Genomic DNA, 17,937 nt, shown 5'->3' with positions numbered 1-17,937 from the left:
TCATCCAGCCTGAGAGTTGAAGCAATTTAATTTTATCGGAATCCAGGATACAACAAGAAAAACACCCAAAACCACATGGAGACAGAAGACGAGACACAACTCCCCCACCTCCCCCCCTGGCCCTAGAGTGGGGACAACGTGGGAGTGGGACAGCGGGGGGAGACTTTGAGCCTCAGTCCAGCCCTGCAGGCTCCAGGCCTACGGGGGGAACAGGGCAATGGGGGGCGGGGGGGAGGCGGGGAGGGGCAGGGCCCAGCCCCCACGTTTCAGGGGCCTAAGAGAAGGCCCCCCTCAAAGGACTCTGCCCCCTCCCAACACCCCTGCCCAGGGGCAGGCAGCCCACAGCAGCACGGGGGCCGGGCCATGGACACATTCATGATTGAGAAGCAGCTGGAGAGAAGGAGGAGAGACACGATTATCTGGGCAGAGTCACTTGGGGGGGGGGGGGGTGGAGTGGTAGGTGGGGCCCGGGAGGGCCCCATGGGCCAAACCCTGAGGTCACAGGAGGGGGCCCAAAGCGGGGCTAGTGAGTGAGGTCCTGAGTGAGTGGGTCAGCGGCCGGGCCCCTTTCTCCCGCTGCCTACAGCCCCTCCAATACTGCTGCCAGGGGGGGCCCACCTCCGGGGAAACGGGAGAAGAGGGTGGCCCACCCCTGCTGCAGACAGCCAGGTGGCTGAGGCCAGGAAGGCAGGCCTGGCCAGGCCTGGGCCCGCCTGCCCCAGAGGCCTATGGGAAGAGGACGGGTCAGGGATGGTGGGGACAGGGGCTCGACCGGCTCAGATCCGAGATGGCGCCGCACGTGCTGCGTCCCCCAGGAGCTGGGGTCCTGCGCTGGGGGCCAGCGACTCTGGTTAGACAGGAGGCAGCAGCTTCTCAAGAAACTCCTTCACGGCTGCCATCTCCTGGGGGTGAGGAGGGTTCGTGAGGGGCTCCCAGCCGGAGGGAGGAAGGAGGGGTGGGGTGGGAAGTGGTCCCCCATCACCGACCTGAGGGCAGGAGCTGTGCATGACACCTGGATACGTCTTGAACTGGACCCTGGCGGGTGTGACGACGGACCGAAGCTTCTCGGCCGTCAGGGCCCCAAACCGTACTGGAACCATGGGGTCCAGCTCCCCGTGGCACTGCAAGATGGCCAGGTCCTTGGCGCTGCCATTGGCTGCCTGTGGGCCAGACGGGGCTCTGAGGGCAAAGCCAGTGTTTGGCACGGTCCCCGAGCCGCGAGGAGACCCAAAGGCCAGGAGGGGACTCGTGGAGACACTCACCTGGGGGAAGGCCCGATGCAGAGGCAGCCAGCAGCTCAATGCCACGATGCCAGCCAGGGGGTGGGGACAGGTAAGGGCCGTGTAGAGGGACAGGGCCCCACCCTGGAGGAAGGAGAGAATGACAGGTCATGAGGGCACAGCTCTCCTACCACCCCCCACCCCTCGCTCTCCCCTCACCTGTGAAAAGCCTCCCAGGACGATTCGATTGGCAGGGATCCCATTCTTCATCTCGTGCTCAATCAAGGCCTTGACTGGGGGGGAGGGGGCATGACTGGGTGGGGGGAAAGCTGCTGGAGGGGCCCAGGGAAGGGAGCCAGATACTGCCCAGTGCTCTCCTGGGAGGCCGGGGGGGGGGGGGGGGAGGAGGGGGCTGCTGAGGAGGGACCGGGGCCTTACTGTTCTCTGCTGCCTTCTTGATGCCGGCCTCGTCCTCTGGGGCATCAGGACTCAGCCCCATTAGGTCAAACCTGAGGGAGGAGAGGCGTTGGCAGCTACTGGAAGACCCTGGCCAGCCCCCTGCCGCTCTCTCAGCAGCCATCCCTGCCCCTGCAACTCACCAGGAGGGCATCACCATCTTCATGTTGAGCGTCACAGGGATCCGGGGTCTGGGGAGGGGCGGCGAGAAGGGCCATCACGCTCAGAAGGGTGAGGGAGCCACAGCAGAGAGCCGGGAGGGGGCAGAGTAGCCCCCGGGGGGGGCCCCTCCCAGCAGGCAAGGCCTGTGTTTAAGGTGTTGCCAGGCAACCTGCCACGTGGGGCCGGAGGCTGGGGTTGGGGCATCAGCAGACAAGCAGAGCCCGACACACTGCGTGACGGGGTTCCAGCTCGGTCGGTGAGTACTTGGGGAAGGGGCACAGGAGGCCCCTGGGTCTAGGAGGCCTTAGGGCTGGGGGCTGGGGCCGCAGGCTCCACGGGAGTGAAGGCTGAAAATGGCACTTCCGACTGCCCTGGGCCCGAGCCCAGGGCGCAGCTGGCAGGAGAGAACAGGCCTGGGACCACAGGACCACCCCCCAGCTTATCCCCATCCTCAGCCCCTCCCTTGCTGGGGTGACACTCACGCATGGGGACAGATGTACTTGACGTGAGGGAGCCGGATGGTGGAGAGGGCGTCAGCCCAGCTGTGCCTGTAGGAAGGAAGGGAAAAAAGGCACCGATGTGGGGAGGGAGAAAGGAGGGCACGGGCCTCTCTAATCCTGCCCACTGGGCCCTTCCCCACCTTCCCAAAGAACACCCCCTCTCCAGCTCACTTACCCTGTGTCTCCAAGTCCATGTAAAAAAATAACCTGGAAGAGGGTGAGACATGGGGAGGTGGAAAGAGGGCAGTCACCCCCCTGCTCTCATTCCCCCTCTGTCCTCCAACTTCTGGCCACCCTCTCACCCCCGAGGGCCTAGGGGGAAGTACAGGAGCAGCCAAACAGATTACTACCTCGCTGCCGCCTGGCTTCAGGCTGCTCCCTTCTCCGCACTGCACCTCCATCTTTCCCACACACCCCCTCCAGCCAGTTACCGGCAGCAGCCGGCCTGGGGGCTGCCCAGGGTGGGAGAGGACCCTTACCGCAGCCGTTTCCCGCTCAGCTCCAGACACAGTGGCAGCATCGGTGAGCAGGGGCACAGACATGGTGTTACCACACATACACTGCAGGGCTCCACGGCTGGGGCCTGTGCGAATTCGAGGGAGTGGTCAAGAGCTAGGGAGAGACTCCTGACACAGGAGAAGAGCCTCAAACCCAGGGCCCACTCAGGCCGTCAACCCCCCAAAGCACCCCGGGTTCTGTCCTGGCCACAAAGAAAAGGCAGGAAAGAAGTCTCAGGCCACAGGGGGTAGGAAGTTTGCCTCTATTCCAGGCTGAAAAGCAGAGGCGGCCACCCTAGCGTCCCCGGTTCTGGTCCACCCCTTAGCCTGAGCTTGCTGGAGAGGGGCAGAAGTGGGGCTTAGGGACCGTGCGGGAGGGGAGGGGCAGGGCATCCCCTGCTGTCGTCCCCCCTGCTTTCCAATCATCATGCCTCTAATAGAGCCCCTGGTCCCCTCCTCCCCAACTCTCAGCCCTACTGGGAAACGAAGGGGGGGGGGAATGCCAGAAAAATATGCTTTCAGCCCCTACCCTCAACCACCCCACACATTTTCTCCCACCTCTCTCCCATCCAGCCCCCACCCAGCCTTCACAAGCAGTTTCCGGCTCAGCCGTTCGCAGAGCCCCGGGGGGCTGCCCAGGTCTCCAGGAGGCGCACGAACTCCCGTCCACCAGCCGTAACTGGCGCCCCACGCCCCGCTGAACGGTGCTACCTGCTGCTACTGCCCCTGAATCCAACCGGGTCCCCCGGTTTGACCATGCTCTGGGGCTCCCAAACACATGAAAGAATGTAAGGCTGGCGGGCTCCTCCCCGTCCTTAGCATCCTCCAAAGTCCCCAGAAGCTTGTGCAACCTGTCCCTAAACGCCTGCCCTTCCCAGCGGCGCCCACCCCTCCCGCCTTCCCCACTGGCTTCAACCTTCCATCTCTGACCCTGAGTGCACCTCTCCACGTGGGATCCCTCACCTCTGACCCTGGGGTCCCTCTTCCCACATGGGAGATGCACGTTTCGTCCTAAGCTGGGATTCCCTTCCCTCCTCACTGGGAGACTTCCACCTCTCACCCCAGGGTCCCCTCTCTCAAAGTAATGCCTTCCCCGCTGACCAGGGAAGGGAGCTCCCCACGGTAACAACTTCCACTCTAATCCAGGCTCTCCCACTCCCTACCCTGGGAATGTCTGTTCTGACCAAGGGTCGCCCCCTTCTCACAGTGACATTTTCTACCTTGACCCAGGACCCTCTCTTGTCCACAAAGGATTGTTCTACTTTTGACCCTGTGGAGCCCCCGCCCCACAATGAGATCTTCCACTTCAACCCTAAGTCCCTCCCGTCATAGCCCGGCCGCCTTCTCTCCCCTCTCTCCCCCCAAAGTCCCCAGGACTGGCCAGCGCCTTTTCGCACCTCACTCCCCACCCCCATCCCTCACAACTGCGGTCCCCTCCCCACTCTCCGGGACCCCCGCGGTGCTCCGATCTCCCCCTCTCCCCCCCACCCCCGTGCCCTCCCTCCGCCGGCTGGCCCCGGACGAGGGTACCTCCACTCCCTGGGGGTTTCGAGACCTCTCGGGCGATTCTCCTCTTTCTCCTGCACAGACACACTCTCTTCCCCCTCGGCCGCCCCCGCCGGAACTTCCGTTCGAGTCCCGGGAACCCAGCCATCGCGCTGCCGGAAGTAGCCTGGCCAGCAGTACGGAACCCGGAAGTGGGCGTCGGCGATCCGCCAGATAGAAGCTGCCATGTTGGATACGGCGGGGCCACTCCCCGTAATGAAGCCACGGAGTTAACCTGCGGAATCTAGACAGCGCGTCGGTAATCCCCGCTTGCTACCGCCGCCCGTGCGCCTCCTGGAGGAAAGCTATCCGGAAGGAGAGGCATACCTCTCCTAGCAGTTTCCCACCTCCCGGTCTTCATGGGTGGCACTTCACCGTGGTCTTGGATATCCACCACTGACCTCAACGCCCTGTTTCTGGATGGAATCATACTCAGAATGATCCAGGATGTATCATACACTGGAGGGATGGAATCATACACTTGAGACAACCTTAGAGACCATCTAGTCCTCCAGTCTTACTCTAAAGATGAGGAAACTCCCACTCAGCGTGGAAGGAAACGGCGATCTCAGGACAACACTAATGCTGCCTCTCTGCACCTGCTTCCTGAGCTATAAAACACGGTGATAACCACTACCCTGCCTCCTTCACAGCTTTGCTGTTAGGCTCAAACGAGGTCGTGTGGAAATGCTTTATACACTGTAAAATTACAGTGTGAGGATGTAATGACCAAAAAGGACCCTGGGAAAACACAGGTTACATCAGGACAGCTGGACAGGCATTGGCAGCGTGGTCTTAGCTCTGCCCCCGACAAGCAATGCCATGCAGACGGTGCACAAAATACCATCAATGAGCTCCAGTTGTTAAGAACAAAAAAGGCTTCATGTTGTTCCCATTTTGCTCCTTGCTGCACTGATAAAGTGGAAATGGGTTCAGGGTCCACAGAAAAGCTGGAAAGGGAGGCAAACTGAGTCGAAGGCCACATCCCTAAGAGAACACATAGACACCTGCAAACAGGAGATGAGTGACACTGGTACCTCAGCAGCTTAGGACTCATTCTCCCAGCATAACCTACAGTTTTTCTTTGAACTGAAAGAACACTGTAAACCTGGGAACTCAAAGCACTTTTCCCAGGCTGAGAGGCAGTTTGGCCTTAGTGTTCAAAGGGCCACAAAGAGCCTAAAACACCAGGATTCTGAGCAGGAAATCTTTGAGTCCTGAGAAGTGCAACAAGCCGAAGACCCAGACTAGATGTCAGAAAGGAAGAAGTGCACGGAGACCACGTAACTGCCCCCCACATAGGATCCCTGCTAGGTCTGCTTATGGAAGAGTAAACAATTCCTCCTATACTACACCCCCAATCGCCTGAGATCCTGGGGCCCTTCTTCACATCCTGGAACAGATTCTTCAGAGTGAAACTTCATATTCAGAAACCCAGTCCCAGGGGCTACCTGTGATTAGATTTTAATTAGTGGAATTAATGAAGGGATAGTCTGCTCTAAGATTTCTAACTTTGCTCTTCCCCCTACTCCAAATTTAAAGACATAGCTTATATTTTTATCTCCAAAATGATCCAACTGAAATAAAGAGGCTGTGGCTGACGAGTAGGTCCCTTAGTGCATCAATAATCGTGTTTGCACTCTGGGTGATTTCAGGATTCATTTTAGAAATCGTGAGGCTTGACAAAACGGTGGTGGCAGGCTTTCTGTTGGACAGGCTGGAGAAACAGTGTGGGCCAACACTTTCAGGAGAATTCTCTCAAGAGGATCAGGTTCAACACTGATTCCCATTATCCACTGTTCCTATTTTCTACAAAGGAGAGAATACTGATCATCTCCGATCTCATTTTAGATATTTAAATTCTCTCCAATTGCTGTCTTAACTTAACAAAATTGAAGTCCAAGGTCTTGGGTCTGCCGTGTGCTGTTCACTTACTCTCCTTGCTCTCGTTTCTTCTGGTGAGTTCCAGAATCTGTTCTCCCTTGTCTTTGTAAATGTCACTCAAGTTACTTCCTCTCATGAGAAATGGGACATCAGTTTGTAACTTCACCTTCCTCTTTACAAAGTGTGGGTGGGTGGGTGTAGGAGTGTTTTTAGTCCACTGTATCTTTCCCGGAGAAATGATCTAGTCTTGAATATATATCACTGTGGCACTTACGATCTACCTAGTACAAAACAACAAATTTCAAAGTTCCACACAGTTCCTGTGAAGTAAAATTTTCATCAGTACTGCCAAGAAATCAAAAGAATATACAAACATGAAGTCCGGCAAAGATTTATTAGGAAGCTTATTAGTTACGGTGAATAAAAAGCCATGAACAGAAAAACTGAGATCTCCAATTTCTGGCACTGCGCTTATGACACTAGTTAGAAGCTAATAAACATTAAAGATGTCCCAAGGGGAATCTTACCTAAGTCCCAACCTTATCCAACCAGGATAACTCACAAACACAGAAATGATGCCCATGCTCTCCCCAGACTGCTTACCTAGGCAGTAGAAAGACCGTCTCCTCAAGCTATCAAGCATCATCAGGACATTCCTGCTCTCCTAGCTACCATGGGACACTAGTACATGACAGACAACTCCAAGCCGGGCAACTTGACAAGAATGCTGAACGCTGACAGGAAGAAGGAGCAAGCAGGGACAAGTATTTCTAGTTGGAGACCCTCCTGATGGCTAATAGAAACGCAATGCTGAGGCTTCAGAAAGTTTACTGCAGCCCAGGAAACAGTTTCCATGTTTAAAAAAAACAAGTCACACAAAAATCCTGCCACAAAGCAACAAGACGCTTGGGATCCCATGGCCACACTGACTGGAAAGGCAGGCATCATCCAATGACTGCCAGATGCTGACCAGTCCAAGACTCAATTCCTAGGCCCTAGAGAACCACGACTGTCCCTCAGCACCCACACAACCCTCCCCGGTGGTGTGGTATCTTCCATAGGCCGGGTTTCTGCAGCAAAAGCCCCAAAGACACAGCCTGGCAGAGGCTGTGGCGCCAACTCTCTCCGGAACCCCATCTCTTTGTCCTCCCCAACAGGATGCTGCACGTCTTCACTGACACAGCGCCTCTGTGGGAGCCCTGGCCAGCCTTAGGAAATGAAGTGTGTCTGTGGGGTAACCTGATGGACCCTGTGGTCTGCTGGGTTGGCTGAGGCTTCATAATTGCAGATGGTCACCTCGTGTCGTCGAAGCTGCAAGAAAAGTGAGAGGCTGGGTCAGCTGGCCATTTCCCAGACCATACAGTGGAGTCGTCCTTACTCAGGTTCATTTCTGGAAGCCACCTCTTCCCCCTGCTGATACAATCATCCTAGGAAGACTGCAAAGACCATTATCAATGATTCACCCCATAACTTAGAAGATTCATTCCCCCACTATAATGGTGCCACCATGAGAAAAGGACCTTGTCCATCTTATCATCTTCTCTCTGGTTCCTGACACAAGAAAGGTCATCAAAAATGGTGGATAAAGAAAAGAACCTTAAAGTGAAAAAAATGAATTGGTGTCAATTGGGCTACTTCAACTCCCTTAAAAATACGGACAGCCTGGGGCGCCTGGGTGGCTCAGTTGGTTAAGCATCCGACTTCAGCTCAGGTCATGATCTCGCGGTCCGTGAGTTCGAGCCCCGCGTCAGGCTCTGTGCTGACAGCTCAGAGCCTGGAGCCTGTTTCAGATTCTGTGTCTCCCTCTCTCTGACCCTCCCCCGTTCATACTCTGTCTCCCTCTGTCTCAAAAATAAATAAACGTTAAAAAAAAAAAAAAGTACGGACAGCCGGCCAAAGGAGATGGACAGTGTGCAGTAACGAAACCAAGAAAAATTATAAACAGACTGGGAGCAAGCAGCGTCTCACCTGCTCTCTTTCCTTTCCCTAAAGTGCCCATATGGCAACACACAGATATACACACGCATATGCATATATACCGGGGGGCCAGGAATTCCTGCCCCTTCTTACCTCAGTCCACTCTCCTCTTAGGCCAATATACAAGACCTTTGTGGTATCAGCTCCAAAGTTTTTTGAAATATGAATTGAAAGATGATAGACATTTGAAAAACGAGAAATTCTAGAGAATGAAAGGGATGGGGAGAGAAGACACAGGTTAGAGTTCAATGAATATCTCACCACCGGCTCAGAAACAATTCTAACTCTAACTTGTGGTAACACCCGGGCAAATGTCAGAGAACACTCTGGGCTCTTAGGTCTCATTCTTCCCTTTTGGATAAGCAATCGATTCAGTACATACTGCCTGAGCATCTGCCAGATCCTGCCCAAGGCAGTAAGAATAGAAAAATGAGTCAACGCTGCCCTGCCCTCAAGGAGCGGGAATGAGAAATGATGTATGATCAAGCAGCGATTCTAATGCAAGTTCAGTGCCGATCTCACCGACCTTACCATTAGGAAAAAGAGAGCCAGTGAAGAGCTAAAGTGGTCATGTGTAACTCGGCCTGTTGTAAGCCCACTGTGCAAAGAGGAATTCTGAAAACATCTTTCCTAAGACCACCCTAGGAGCTCACTCAGATCTGTCAACTGCTTACAAGTGCAACAGGCCTATGGCTTGCACTGCATCTCTGCCAAAAATTGACCAAGCTGAGGATCAAGCTTCCCTCCACTGTTTTAACTAGTTTCTGATGTTAAGAAAGCAGGAGATGGGCCAAAATTAAACTGCAAGCTCAGTAAGTGCTAATGCATATATATGTTCGCTGCAAATGAACACCTGCTGTTCCTCAGAAGCCAGAGAATGGAAACAGGTTCAGTGCTTACTTTGTAGCATACTCTAATTCTCCCGTAAGATCCCGATTCAGACTAAAGGTCTGATCTGGCTCCCTGTCTGTATCATCAAAGGACATCTGTGGAATGTTTTTGTACCTGAGAAAGGAAAGGGGAGAAAAATCAAGAATGTGCATTATCATATTTTGCAGTTTTTCAAAACTGCCTATTGACTCAACTGCCTTCAGTTCTATCAAAAGAAGATCAAATTTTAGGAATGGCATTTTACTGGCATTTATACACAAATATCTTTAAACCAGCAGGAAAAGAGCTGAGAACTGCAACAGAAGCCAGTGGCATCTTTGAGTGGGTTAAGATCACATGAGAAGCAATATACAAAGAGAAGGCTCAAACCAGGTCACACGCAGCAAATGCATGGAGAAAATCAGCAACTCAGCACATTCACACCAAGCTGAGGAGGTTAAACAAAACAGCTTACTCATGGGAGAAAAATAGTTTGGCAGAAACACATTAAACACAGCTAAGAGATAAGAGCAGGTAACTTAACACTCAAGCAACTTTTGTGTTCAAAATTACCCTATACATAGAGTCATCTTACAGTTCTTTAAACACATAGTATCTGCGGGTTTCCAGTTTGAAAAGAGCACAAGGCTGCCAACTCACAATGGGCTTTGGAAAGTCAAGTAAAACTGCTAATGAAGAAATAAATTTTTCAAAGAAATATCTAAGAAACAGCTGTCTCCTCTATAACTCTCAGATTCTAAAGACCTGCGCCACACCCCCACCATCTCCAGAGTGTTTTATTAACACACCCACACAGAAGGGGCCTAGATATTGGCGGCAGGAAAATGCATGTAATTTAAGAAAGCAAGTGTTTGCTTCAAAGTGTTTCTAAGAATGATGCACAGAATAATAATAGTGAACATTTATGAGCAGCATTATGAGAGGCAGCGTAGCACTGTAGTTAAAAGCAGTGTCTCTGGAGCCAGACTTCCTGGGCTTAAAGCCTGGCTCTGTCACTTACCCGCTGTATAATTTTGGACAAGTGATTTAACCTCTCTGTATCTGTTTCCTCATGTATAAACTGAGGATGGCAATAGTACATATCCGATACAGTGATGAGATTAAACTGAATCACTTTTAAGATACATGTACTTAAAAATTTTTACTATGGGAAATGTCAAATTATACACAAGCAGAGAGAAAAATACAATTAATTACTCTATCTCCATTTATCACTCAGCTTCAATAATGAACATTATGCCTATTTCCTATCACCCCCATTTTGTTTGTGCTTGATAGTTTAAAGCAATCTGAAACATTTCACTTCACTCACACGTTAGTACATATTTCTAAAAAGCAAAGACTTCTTAAAATACCACTGTTAAAAAGTGATACCACTTTACAAAAATTAACAATTCCTTAACAACATCTAACACCTAGTCTGTGTTCAAATTTCATTAAGTACCAATTTAACTTTTCCGGATGTGTCAGTGGCATGTCATAGTTGAATAGGCAATATTTTTTCTTTATTAATGGTGTATCAGATAATTACATCAATGATATCTTAGATTCGATAAAGTGTAATATAGGTAAAGTGTTTAGATGGGAGGTCTTACGTAAGTATTTGTACCTGCCCTCCCAAAACTGGGCATTTATTAAGTTCCAGACTTCTTCTAAGCTCTTTACATGTTATAGATCATTTAATTCTCTCTACAATCTTACGAAGTTCCTGCTATTACTGTTGTCATTTTACATATGAGAGCACAGAGATAAAGAGAAGGTAAGTAACGCCCCACAGTCATGGAGCTAGCAAGTGGTACAGACAGAACTGGAACCCAAGCAGTTTATTCCAGAGCCCCCTCTTAACCACAATGCAACATGGATTTCTAGTTTTCTCAAGCCAATCCATCTCCCCAGTGAACAAGCCTCCAAAACCATCAACTCAAATGTACTGTTCCCTTAAAATGATTGCATATGTGGGTTTGCTTTCAAATTTATATTTCTAACATTCAAAAAGTGTGAGTTTCTTAAATTTCTCTTTAAACGTTTTCAGAAGAAATTCCTTAAAATGTAAAGTTCTTCTGGTATTTGTTTCTCCAGCACTCAAAAGTTTGCCCCTCCTTTTAGGAAGGCTATGCTGGAATAAGGCAAGCCGTCAAATAGGGGGCACCAGCCCTGGTGGCAACAGATTCCTGTACCGCAAGAGGCCTACGGAACTTTGCTCGCTAAAGGGCATGCACACTCAGATGGAGTAATTCCATGTAAACAAAACACACGCAAAGATTTTTAACTGTGTGAAATAACAAGGGTAAATTTGGAAACTAACCCCAGGAGTAGAAACCATAAAGACCATTTGAGATCTGCAGCTGGGTTACTAAGGAAACTGCAAAGTCATCAACAACTGGCATTTATAGGATGCTCTCTGGATGAATGGTTGGCACAGCAAAAGCATTTTGAAAAGACACGAGCTGTTGGCCTTCAAGACACTTAATCTAAAAAAGTCGTTAATTCAGGAAGAGATAAGTGTATTCTGATGCAGAACAAGATCAAGATTTTTAAGAGGGGGAGGAGGGGATATTTAACCCAGTAGAAAACAAAAAAAAAAAAGGGGGGATCATTCTGGAATAAAGTGCTACCAGAGAAAAGAGAACTCCGAGGCTTCTTGAAGGCCTTGCCACTTACAGTCTCATCTCAGAGGGGTGTGAGTCATCGTCCTCTCCCATTATAATGATGCCTTTGAGCTTGACATTGCCTGTAAATCTGCCAGGATGCAAAAGAAGTTGTCAACCTGGGTCTGAACTTCTGCTTAGCTGCGTGACCCCAGGCAAGACCCTTCCCCTTCCTGGGTTTCAGGTGACTCATGTGTCAGACTTGTACCAGAAAATTTCTAAGATCCTGTCTGCCTCTGGCATCCTGCAATTCTAAGAAATTTACCACGGCTTCTCAGTTATCTTTCAACCGAAACATCTTTATGCTTTCCTCCTCAAACCCACCACACTGTAATCTCCCCCATTTCTAGAAACAGATGTGTGCTCTTGACACAACCAGTGAGTGAATCCTGATAAGGATTCTGGGTACAGCCTATCTAGCCTGAGGCAAACACCAAGGAGGTACTTACGGAATATTAAACAGAAGCTCTTCATCTGCATCACTTTCAACAAACTGGAGGGGATGGGGAGTGGGGAGGAGAAAGCAACAAATATTTGCTGAGAGCCTACAATTTTAGGCATCTTCCACCCTGTTCTACAACTGGGAGTGCAATGCAAATAAATAGTCGACCTCCCTCGGTTTTTCAGCACTTACTACTTTGATGCTAACAAGAGTCTACAGGCCATCCTCTCAGAGCGTTCTTAAATGGGGAGCCCATGAACGAACCTCCAGGCTCGACGAGCCTGAAACTGTGTGCAAAAGTATGTGCCTATGGGGTCCACAGCTTTTAAATGGCTCTGTGACCCCACAACGGTAAATGCTCTAGATAGGATAACACGCTTCATCTGCCTACGCTGTCTCTGGTCTTCATCAGGTGATATGGTCAGGCAGCCACTGGGACTGGTAGTCGAACAGTAGAGAAAACGCCCTACAGCCATCCTCCCGAAAGCCCTGGAAGAGAATGTCGGCTTCGTAAAGCCAAAGCGTCCCTCTCCCTCTCCGGGCCTCAGTTCCTCTACCTGCAAAATGGGGAGACTCGACGCTGTTTCCCTCCCCAGGGGCGGGCAGGTGACAGGCACGGGAAAGCGCTTGGCAAGCGGGCTGTCGTTATTTTTAACAGCAGGACTGAGGCGGACAGAGCAGTCGGGAGGCCTGGGGCCCCGCGCGGGTCCCCGCCTCGCCCGCCCGCCCCAGGCCCCGAAAGGCCCACCTTGGAGCGGTCGGTCCGCTCCTCCCACGGCTTGAAGACGCCGCGGCCGCTGCCCTCGCGACTCTCGTTGAGGCACTGCAGCCGCTCCAGGTCGATGCGCAGGTACAGGCCGTAGGCCAGGCCGCGCTGTTCGGGCGGCTCCTCCCGCTCGGCGGCGCAGCGACAGCCGCCCCCGCCGTGGCTGTGGCCGTGCGACATGGCGACGCCGCCGTCCGCGCGTCCCCTCGGCCCTGCCGCCGCCGCCGCCGCCCGCGCCGCGCTCGCTCCGCTCCGCCGCTAAGCGCACCGCGGCCGCCGCGTCGTAAAAGGCGCCCCTGTGCGGCGCATGCGCCCGGGGCCCGGGGCGGGGGGGGGGGGGGGGAGGCGGGGGGCGGGGCTCGGCGAGGGCTTGACATTCGATAAGCGCTTCCAGGTGCAAGGGAGTTCCTGTTGACTCAGGTCTGGAGTCCGCGGTCCTGTTGCTCTCCCCGCTTCCCAGGTGTGGAAACTGAGGCGCAGAGAGATGAGGCTCGTGTTCCAGTAAATGATGGGGCTGGAATTCGAATCCTCTTCCCCATTAGGCTAAAGGCTCTTTTTCCACCAACGTTTTGGGGAGCTGGTCGCAGAAAGCGTGTACAGCGATAAGGTCCTGATGGGCTGGGAGCACAACGTTATAGCTGCTTCCCACGTGCACGTGTAGGCACTGAGAGCGCACACACTCACTTCCATAACCACTCCATAGTGGGCTTAGCGGTCGAAACCACCGGATCTGAAGACCGGTCCTGGGTCTGCTACTGACAGTGTGACTCTGAATAAGTCACTTTCCCCATCCCGAGACTTCGTTTTGTCATCTGTAAAGTGGGAATGGTGATATGTTTCATAGAATCACAGTGAGTATTACATGAAATAAGGAAGTGAAAGAACCCAGCACAGTGGCTGACACATGGTAACAGCTGAGTCAGATCTTGGTTCAAATTCAGGCACTGCCAACTTGCTAGCTACGTGGCCTTGGGCAAGTGACTTAACTTCTCTGAGTCTCCATTTACTACTTGTGAGGTGCAAGAATTGGACTAAATGACCTTTAAGAGTCCCCTTGCCGTGTGACATATCAGAGCAGGGTTTTTTGTCAAACGGCTGGTTGTGACCCATTAATAGGTGTTCAAATCCGTTTAGAGGATTGTGACCAGCATAAAAATAGAATATAATTAAAAATTCAGAATATATCACACATTTTGAGTCTCAATTTCTAGAACTTCCATTTCAGTTTGGGTTTGAGTACCCAGGTGCAATGCAAAGTGTTTTTCACGTCGTGGGTTGAAGTCAAAAGAATTGGCAGCCACTGTTTAGAGTTGAAATGATTTTTGGATTCAGGGTCAAATGCATTCTTACTGCTGGTGGGGAGAGGGAAAGACAGAGGATGTAAAGAGAGTTATGGGATACTGTGGATACCCCTTGCCCTTCATGTCTGGCTCTGGGGTGTCCAGACAAGAATGGGGGCAGGTGAAATACAAATCAAAAGATCCATCTGTTTAAGTTCCATTTGGGGCGCCTGGGTGGCGCAGTCGGTTAAGCGTCCGACTTCAGCCAGGTCACGATCTCGCGGTCCGTGAGTTCGAGCCCCGCGTCGGGCTCTGGGCTGATGGCTCAGAGCCTGGAGCCTGTTTCCGATTCTGTGTCTCCCTCTCTCTCTGCCCTTCCCCCGTTCATGCTCTGTCTCTCTCTGTCCCAAAAATAAATAAAAACGTTGAAAAAAAATTTTAAAAATAAGTTCCATTCAAACATATTTTGATGTCCTAGTTCAATTTTGTGTGAAATAGGTGAGCTGGGTTCTGGTTCAGAACCGCACAATGTCATGAATTATTCCTGCTTTCCTATCACAGTTTCAGGCCAGGGGCCTGGCACATGGTAAACACTTTAGTAAATATTTGTTTAATTGAATTGATACTCTCAGTAGCCTTTCTTTGGAAAGACCGTGGGACTAATACAGGCCTTACTTACTCAGGATATCTACTCACTTCTGGTTTCTAGCCTGTCATTTTCATCTTTGTCATCCTTTACTGATTTGATTTTTTAATTTTTTTTAATGTTTATTTATTACTGAGAGACAGAGAGACACAGCTTGGGCATGGGAGGGATGAAGAGAGGGGGAGACACAGAATCTGAAGCAGGCTCCAGGCTCTGAGCTGTCAGCACAGAGCCCAACGCAGGGCTCGAACTCCCAAACCACGAGATTATGACCTGAGCCAAAGTCGGACGCTTAACTGACTGAGCCACCCGGGCGCCCCTCCTTTACTGATCTATTGAGCACTAATGTGCCGAGAACTGTACTCATGATTTTGTAGATTACCTGGGCAATTCTTTTCTGGGCCAGTTTGGCTCGGGCTGGATAGCTTGGAATGGCCTCACTCACATGATTGGTTGAAGTTGTCTGTCAGCCGAGGTGATGGGAGCCATATGCCTCCAGTAGGCTACCTGAGCTTAGTCACATGGTAGGAGCTATAGAAGCAAGAGAGGGAAGACCCAATTGCACAGGCACTTTTTAACCCTTGCTTCCGTTATTTTTGCTAATGTGCCATCAGCCAAAACAAGTTTCGTGGCCAAATCCAAAGTCAAGGGTGGAGATACTGATGTCACCTTTTGGTGAGAAGAACTATAAAATGCTGTGGCTCCTTTCCCCCTCCTCCCCAGTATATCTGTATTAATTATATTTTGTTGTGTGAAAAACAGTTAACATGTATCTCAAAGTTTCTCTGAGCCAGGAATTTGGGAGTGGCTTAGCTGGGTGGTTCTGGCTCAGCTCTCTCAGGAGCTTAGGGTCTTTCAAGGCTTGACTGGGGCTGGAGGATCCACTTCCAAGATGGCCACTTACATGGCTGTCAGGTTGCTGCAGGCTGTTGACTGGAGGCCTCAGTTCCTTGTCATACACCCTCTCCATAGGACTGCTTGCGTGTCCTTAAGACAGGAGAGCTAGCTGTCACCAAAGCAGAGAGAGCAAGGTAGAAACCACAATGTATTTTACAAGCTAGCCTTAGGAATCACATACAGTCATTCTGGAATATCCCAGGGTTCCACAGATTTGGTCAGCCAAATTCAAAGTGTGAGGGAATTATATAAGGTTATGAATGCCAGGAGATAGAACTCATTAAAGGCTGGCTACCACACTACCATACATATTAAGTGACTGTTGACAATATCTTTACTTTTCTCTTATACTTAATTGGTAATTTTTTTTTTAAAGATTCTTTGGTTTTTTTTTAATTTTTTTTTCAATGTTTATTTATTTTTGGGACAGAGAGAGACAGAGCATGAACGGGGGAAGGGCAGAGAGAGAGGGAGACACAGAATCGGAAACAGGCTCCAGGCTCTGAGCCATCAGCCCAGAGCCCGACGCGGGGCTCGAACTCACGGACTGCGAGATCGTGACCTGGCTGAAGTCGGACGCTTAACCGACTGCGCCACCCAGGCGCCCCACTTAATTGGTAATTTGAAGATAAAATTCATTTAGAATTTTGAAGATTTTGCTGTTTTCTTCTAGCTTTGAGAAGTACAATGCCATTCTGATTCCTGATTTTTTATATGGATCCCCCCACCCCCACCCCCACCCCCACCACCGCTCCCTTTCTGGAAGCCTTTAAGATTTTCTCTCAGTCCCTAGTATTAGAAAATGTGATGATGTTGTGCTTTGTTGTGGCTTTTTGTGATCCACTGTGCTGGATATCAGATGGACCCTTTCCATTTAGAAACCTTAGAACAGGGCGCCTGGGCGGCTCAGTCGGTTAAGCGTCTGACTCTTGATTTTGGCTCAGGTCATGATCTCATGGTTGTGGGATCCAACCCCGTGTCGAACAATGCACAGAAAGCACGGAGCCTGCTTGGGATTCTCTCTCTCCCTCTCTCTGCCCTTCCCTTACTCTCTCTCTCTCTCTCAAAATAAATAAAGAAACATTAAAAAAAGAAGAAGAAAGGAAGAAAGAAAGAAACCTTAAAACAGAACCTGAGCACACAGGTTAGGACATCTGCACACATGTGCCCAAGGCCCCTTGCAGGGAAACATACTTAAAGGTATAAGGAGAAAGGTGGGGGGGTGGTGGTGAGGGTCCTGTTTCTCTCCCTTCCCCCAACTTCTAGTGCAGAGCTCTGAGAAGCCCAGAAATTTGAACGTGGCCTCCCAGGTCATTGTGAAGGTTTATTTTTGTAGGTAGCAAAACAGACTGTATTTTGTATGACAGTTCATGAACTCCATTTATAATTTTTTATTTTATTTTATTATTTTTTTTTACATTATTCATTTTTTTTTCATTTATAATTTTTTAAATATGCCTCCAGTTGTACTTTTGTCCCCATCCTACAAATATTAGGTATGGCCTGCTGGGCAAGTTGCTTAGTTTCTCTTCTCAGATTTGTCATATCTAAAATGGGGCTAATAAGAATACCTACTTTGTAGGGTTTTATTACACGGGTCATAAGAGAGCATGCATGGAAAATGTTTGGAACAACACCTGGTCAGTAGATTGGAAAAGGTTAGACAGTGACTGTTAGTCTCTACTAAGAGCAAGGTTTTTGACTCAGCGCCCCCGTGTGCTTGGATGGAGAACTGCAATTGCTTCAGCGGGCTGAATTTGGAGGGAACCAGCAGTTAACAGAGTTTTTGGCTCTGAGTTGGAAATAATGCCTCTGCTCACTGGCCTTACTCGGCCTGTCCCTTCTCCTGCACTCCTACCTTGCAGGGACGTCTGAGAACAAATGGACATCCTCACTGACTTCTAGGACTGCCTGGAGCAGGTAGGAAAAGTTTCCAATTTTTTTTCCTTCTCTCATTCCCAGGTCCCTTGTAAACTTTTCTGCGGTTCAAGAACTGCTAAATTTGTACCGGCTGTCTTAATTAGGCTGGGAGAAATGAACTGTTTTACTTCTGGATGCCTCTGTGTGGCTAAGAGTGTGGTAAAAATATAGCCAGCAGCCACACGGTGCTAATAATGCGCCAAACA

General features: G+C 50.5%; 2 protein-coding genes across 4 annotated transcripts; both read right to left on the bottom strand.

Annotated features, from left to right (window-relative positions):
• Positions 1-10: 10 nt before the first annotated feature.
• Positions 11-4,500, bottom strand: LYPLA2 (lysophospholipase 2). Of its 2 annotated transcripts, XM_043578570.1 has the most exons (10): positions 4,366-4,500; positions 2,818-2,921; positions 2,514-2,545; positions 2,321-2,386; positions 1,820-1,867; positions 1,659-1,729; positions 1,440-1,513; positions 1,263-1,364; positions 987-1,160; positions 11-902 (listed from the first exon to the last, which is right to left on the bottom strand). In XM_043578570.1, the coding sequence occupies exons 1-10, from the start codon at positions 4,487-4,489 to the stop codon at positions 852-854; spliced, it is 846 nt and encodes a 281-aa protein (XP_043434505.1). In that variant the 5' UTR covers positions 4,490-4,500; the 3' UTR covers positions 11-851. The 2 variants fall into 2 exon arrangements, with proteins under 2 accessions (XP_043434505.1, XP_043434507.1); XM_043578572.1 differs by lacking the exon at positions 1,440-1,513.
• A 2,139-nt stretch (positions 4,501-6,639) lies between these two features.
• Positions 6,640-13,315, bottom strand: PITHD1 (PITH domain containing 1). 2 transcript variants are annotated; one of them, XM_043578573.1, is made up of 6 exons: positions 12,971-13,315; positions 12,230-12,273; positions 11,794-11,871; positions 9,142-9,246; positions 8,335-8,443; positions 6,640-7,575 (listed from the first exon to the last, which is right to left on the bottom strand). In XM_043578573.1, the coding sequence occupies exons 1-6, from the start codon at positions 13,166-13,168 to the stop codon at positions 7,474-7,476; spliced, it is 636 nt and encodes a 211-aa protein (XP_043434508.1). In that variant the 5' UTR covers positions 13,169-13,315; the 3' UTR covers positions 6,640-7,473. The 2 variants fall into 2 exon arrangements, with proteins under 2 accessions (XP_043434508.1, XP_043434509.1); XM_043578574.1 differs by lacking the exon at positions 11,794-11,871 and having other exon boundaries at positions 12,971-13,238.
• Positions 13,316-17,937: the final 4,622 nt, after the last annotated feature.

Source organism: Prionailurus bengalensis, chromosome C1 (assembly GCF_016509475.1).
Source record: "Prionailurus bengalensis isolate Pbe53 chromosome C1, Fcat_Pben_1.1_paternal_pri, whole genome shotgun sequence".
In the NCBI taxonomy this organism is placed as follows: domain Eukaryota; kingdom Metazoa; phylum Chordata; class Mammalia; order Carnivora; family Felidae; genus Prionailurus; species Prionailurus bengalensis.
This window is presented reverse-complemented; position numbering and strand designations above follow the sequence as displayed.

Bases quoted from the DNA above. Each gene is read 5' to 3' on its own strand.
- PITHD1 (XM_043578573.1), bottom strand. From the start codon at position 13,168: ATGTCGCACGGCCACAGCCACGGCGGGGGCGGCTGTCGCTGCGCCGCC. The intron at 12,274-12,970 runs GTGGGCCTTTCG...CATCCCCTCCAG, and splicing joins AGCGGACCGACCGCTCCAAG to TTTGTTGAAAGTGATGCAGA. The intron at 9,247-11,793 runs GTAAGTGGCAAG...TTCCTTTCTCAG, and splicing joins CACCCCTCTGAGATGAGACT to GTACAAAAACATTCCACAGA.
- LYPLA2 (XM_043578570.1), bottom strand. From the start codon at position 4,489: ATGGCTGGGTTCCCGGGACTCGAACGGAAGTTCCGGCGGGGGCGGCCG. The intron at 2,922-4,365 runs GTACCCTCGTCC...GAATTCGCACAG, and splicing joins GAAACCCCCAGGGAGTGGAG to GCCCCAGCCGTGGAGCCCTG. The intron at 2,546-2,817 runs GTAAGGGTCCTC...ACCCTCTTCCAG, and splicing joins CTGAGCGGGAAACGGCTGCG to GTTATTTTTTTACATGGACT.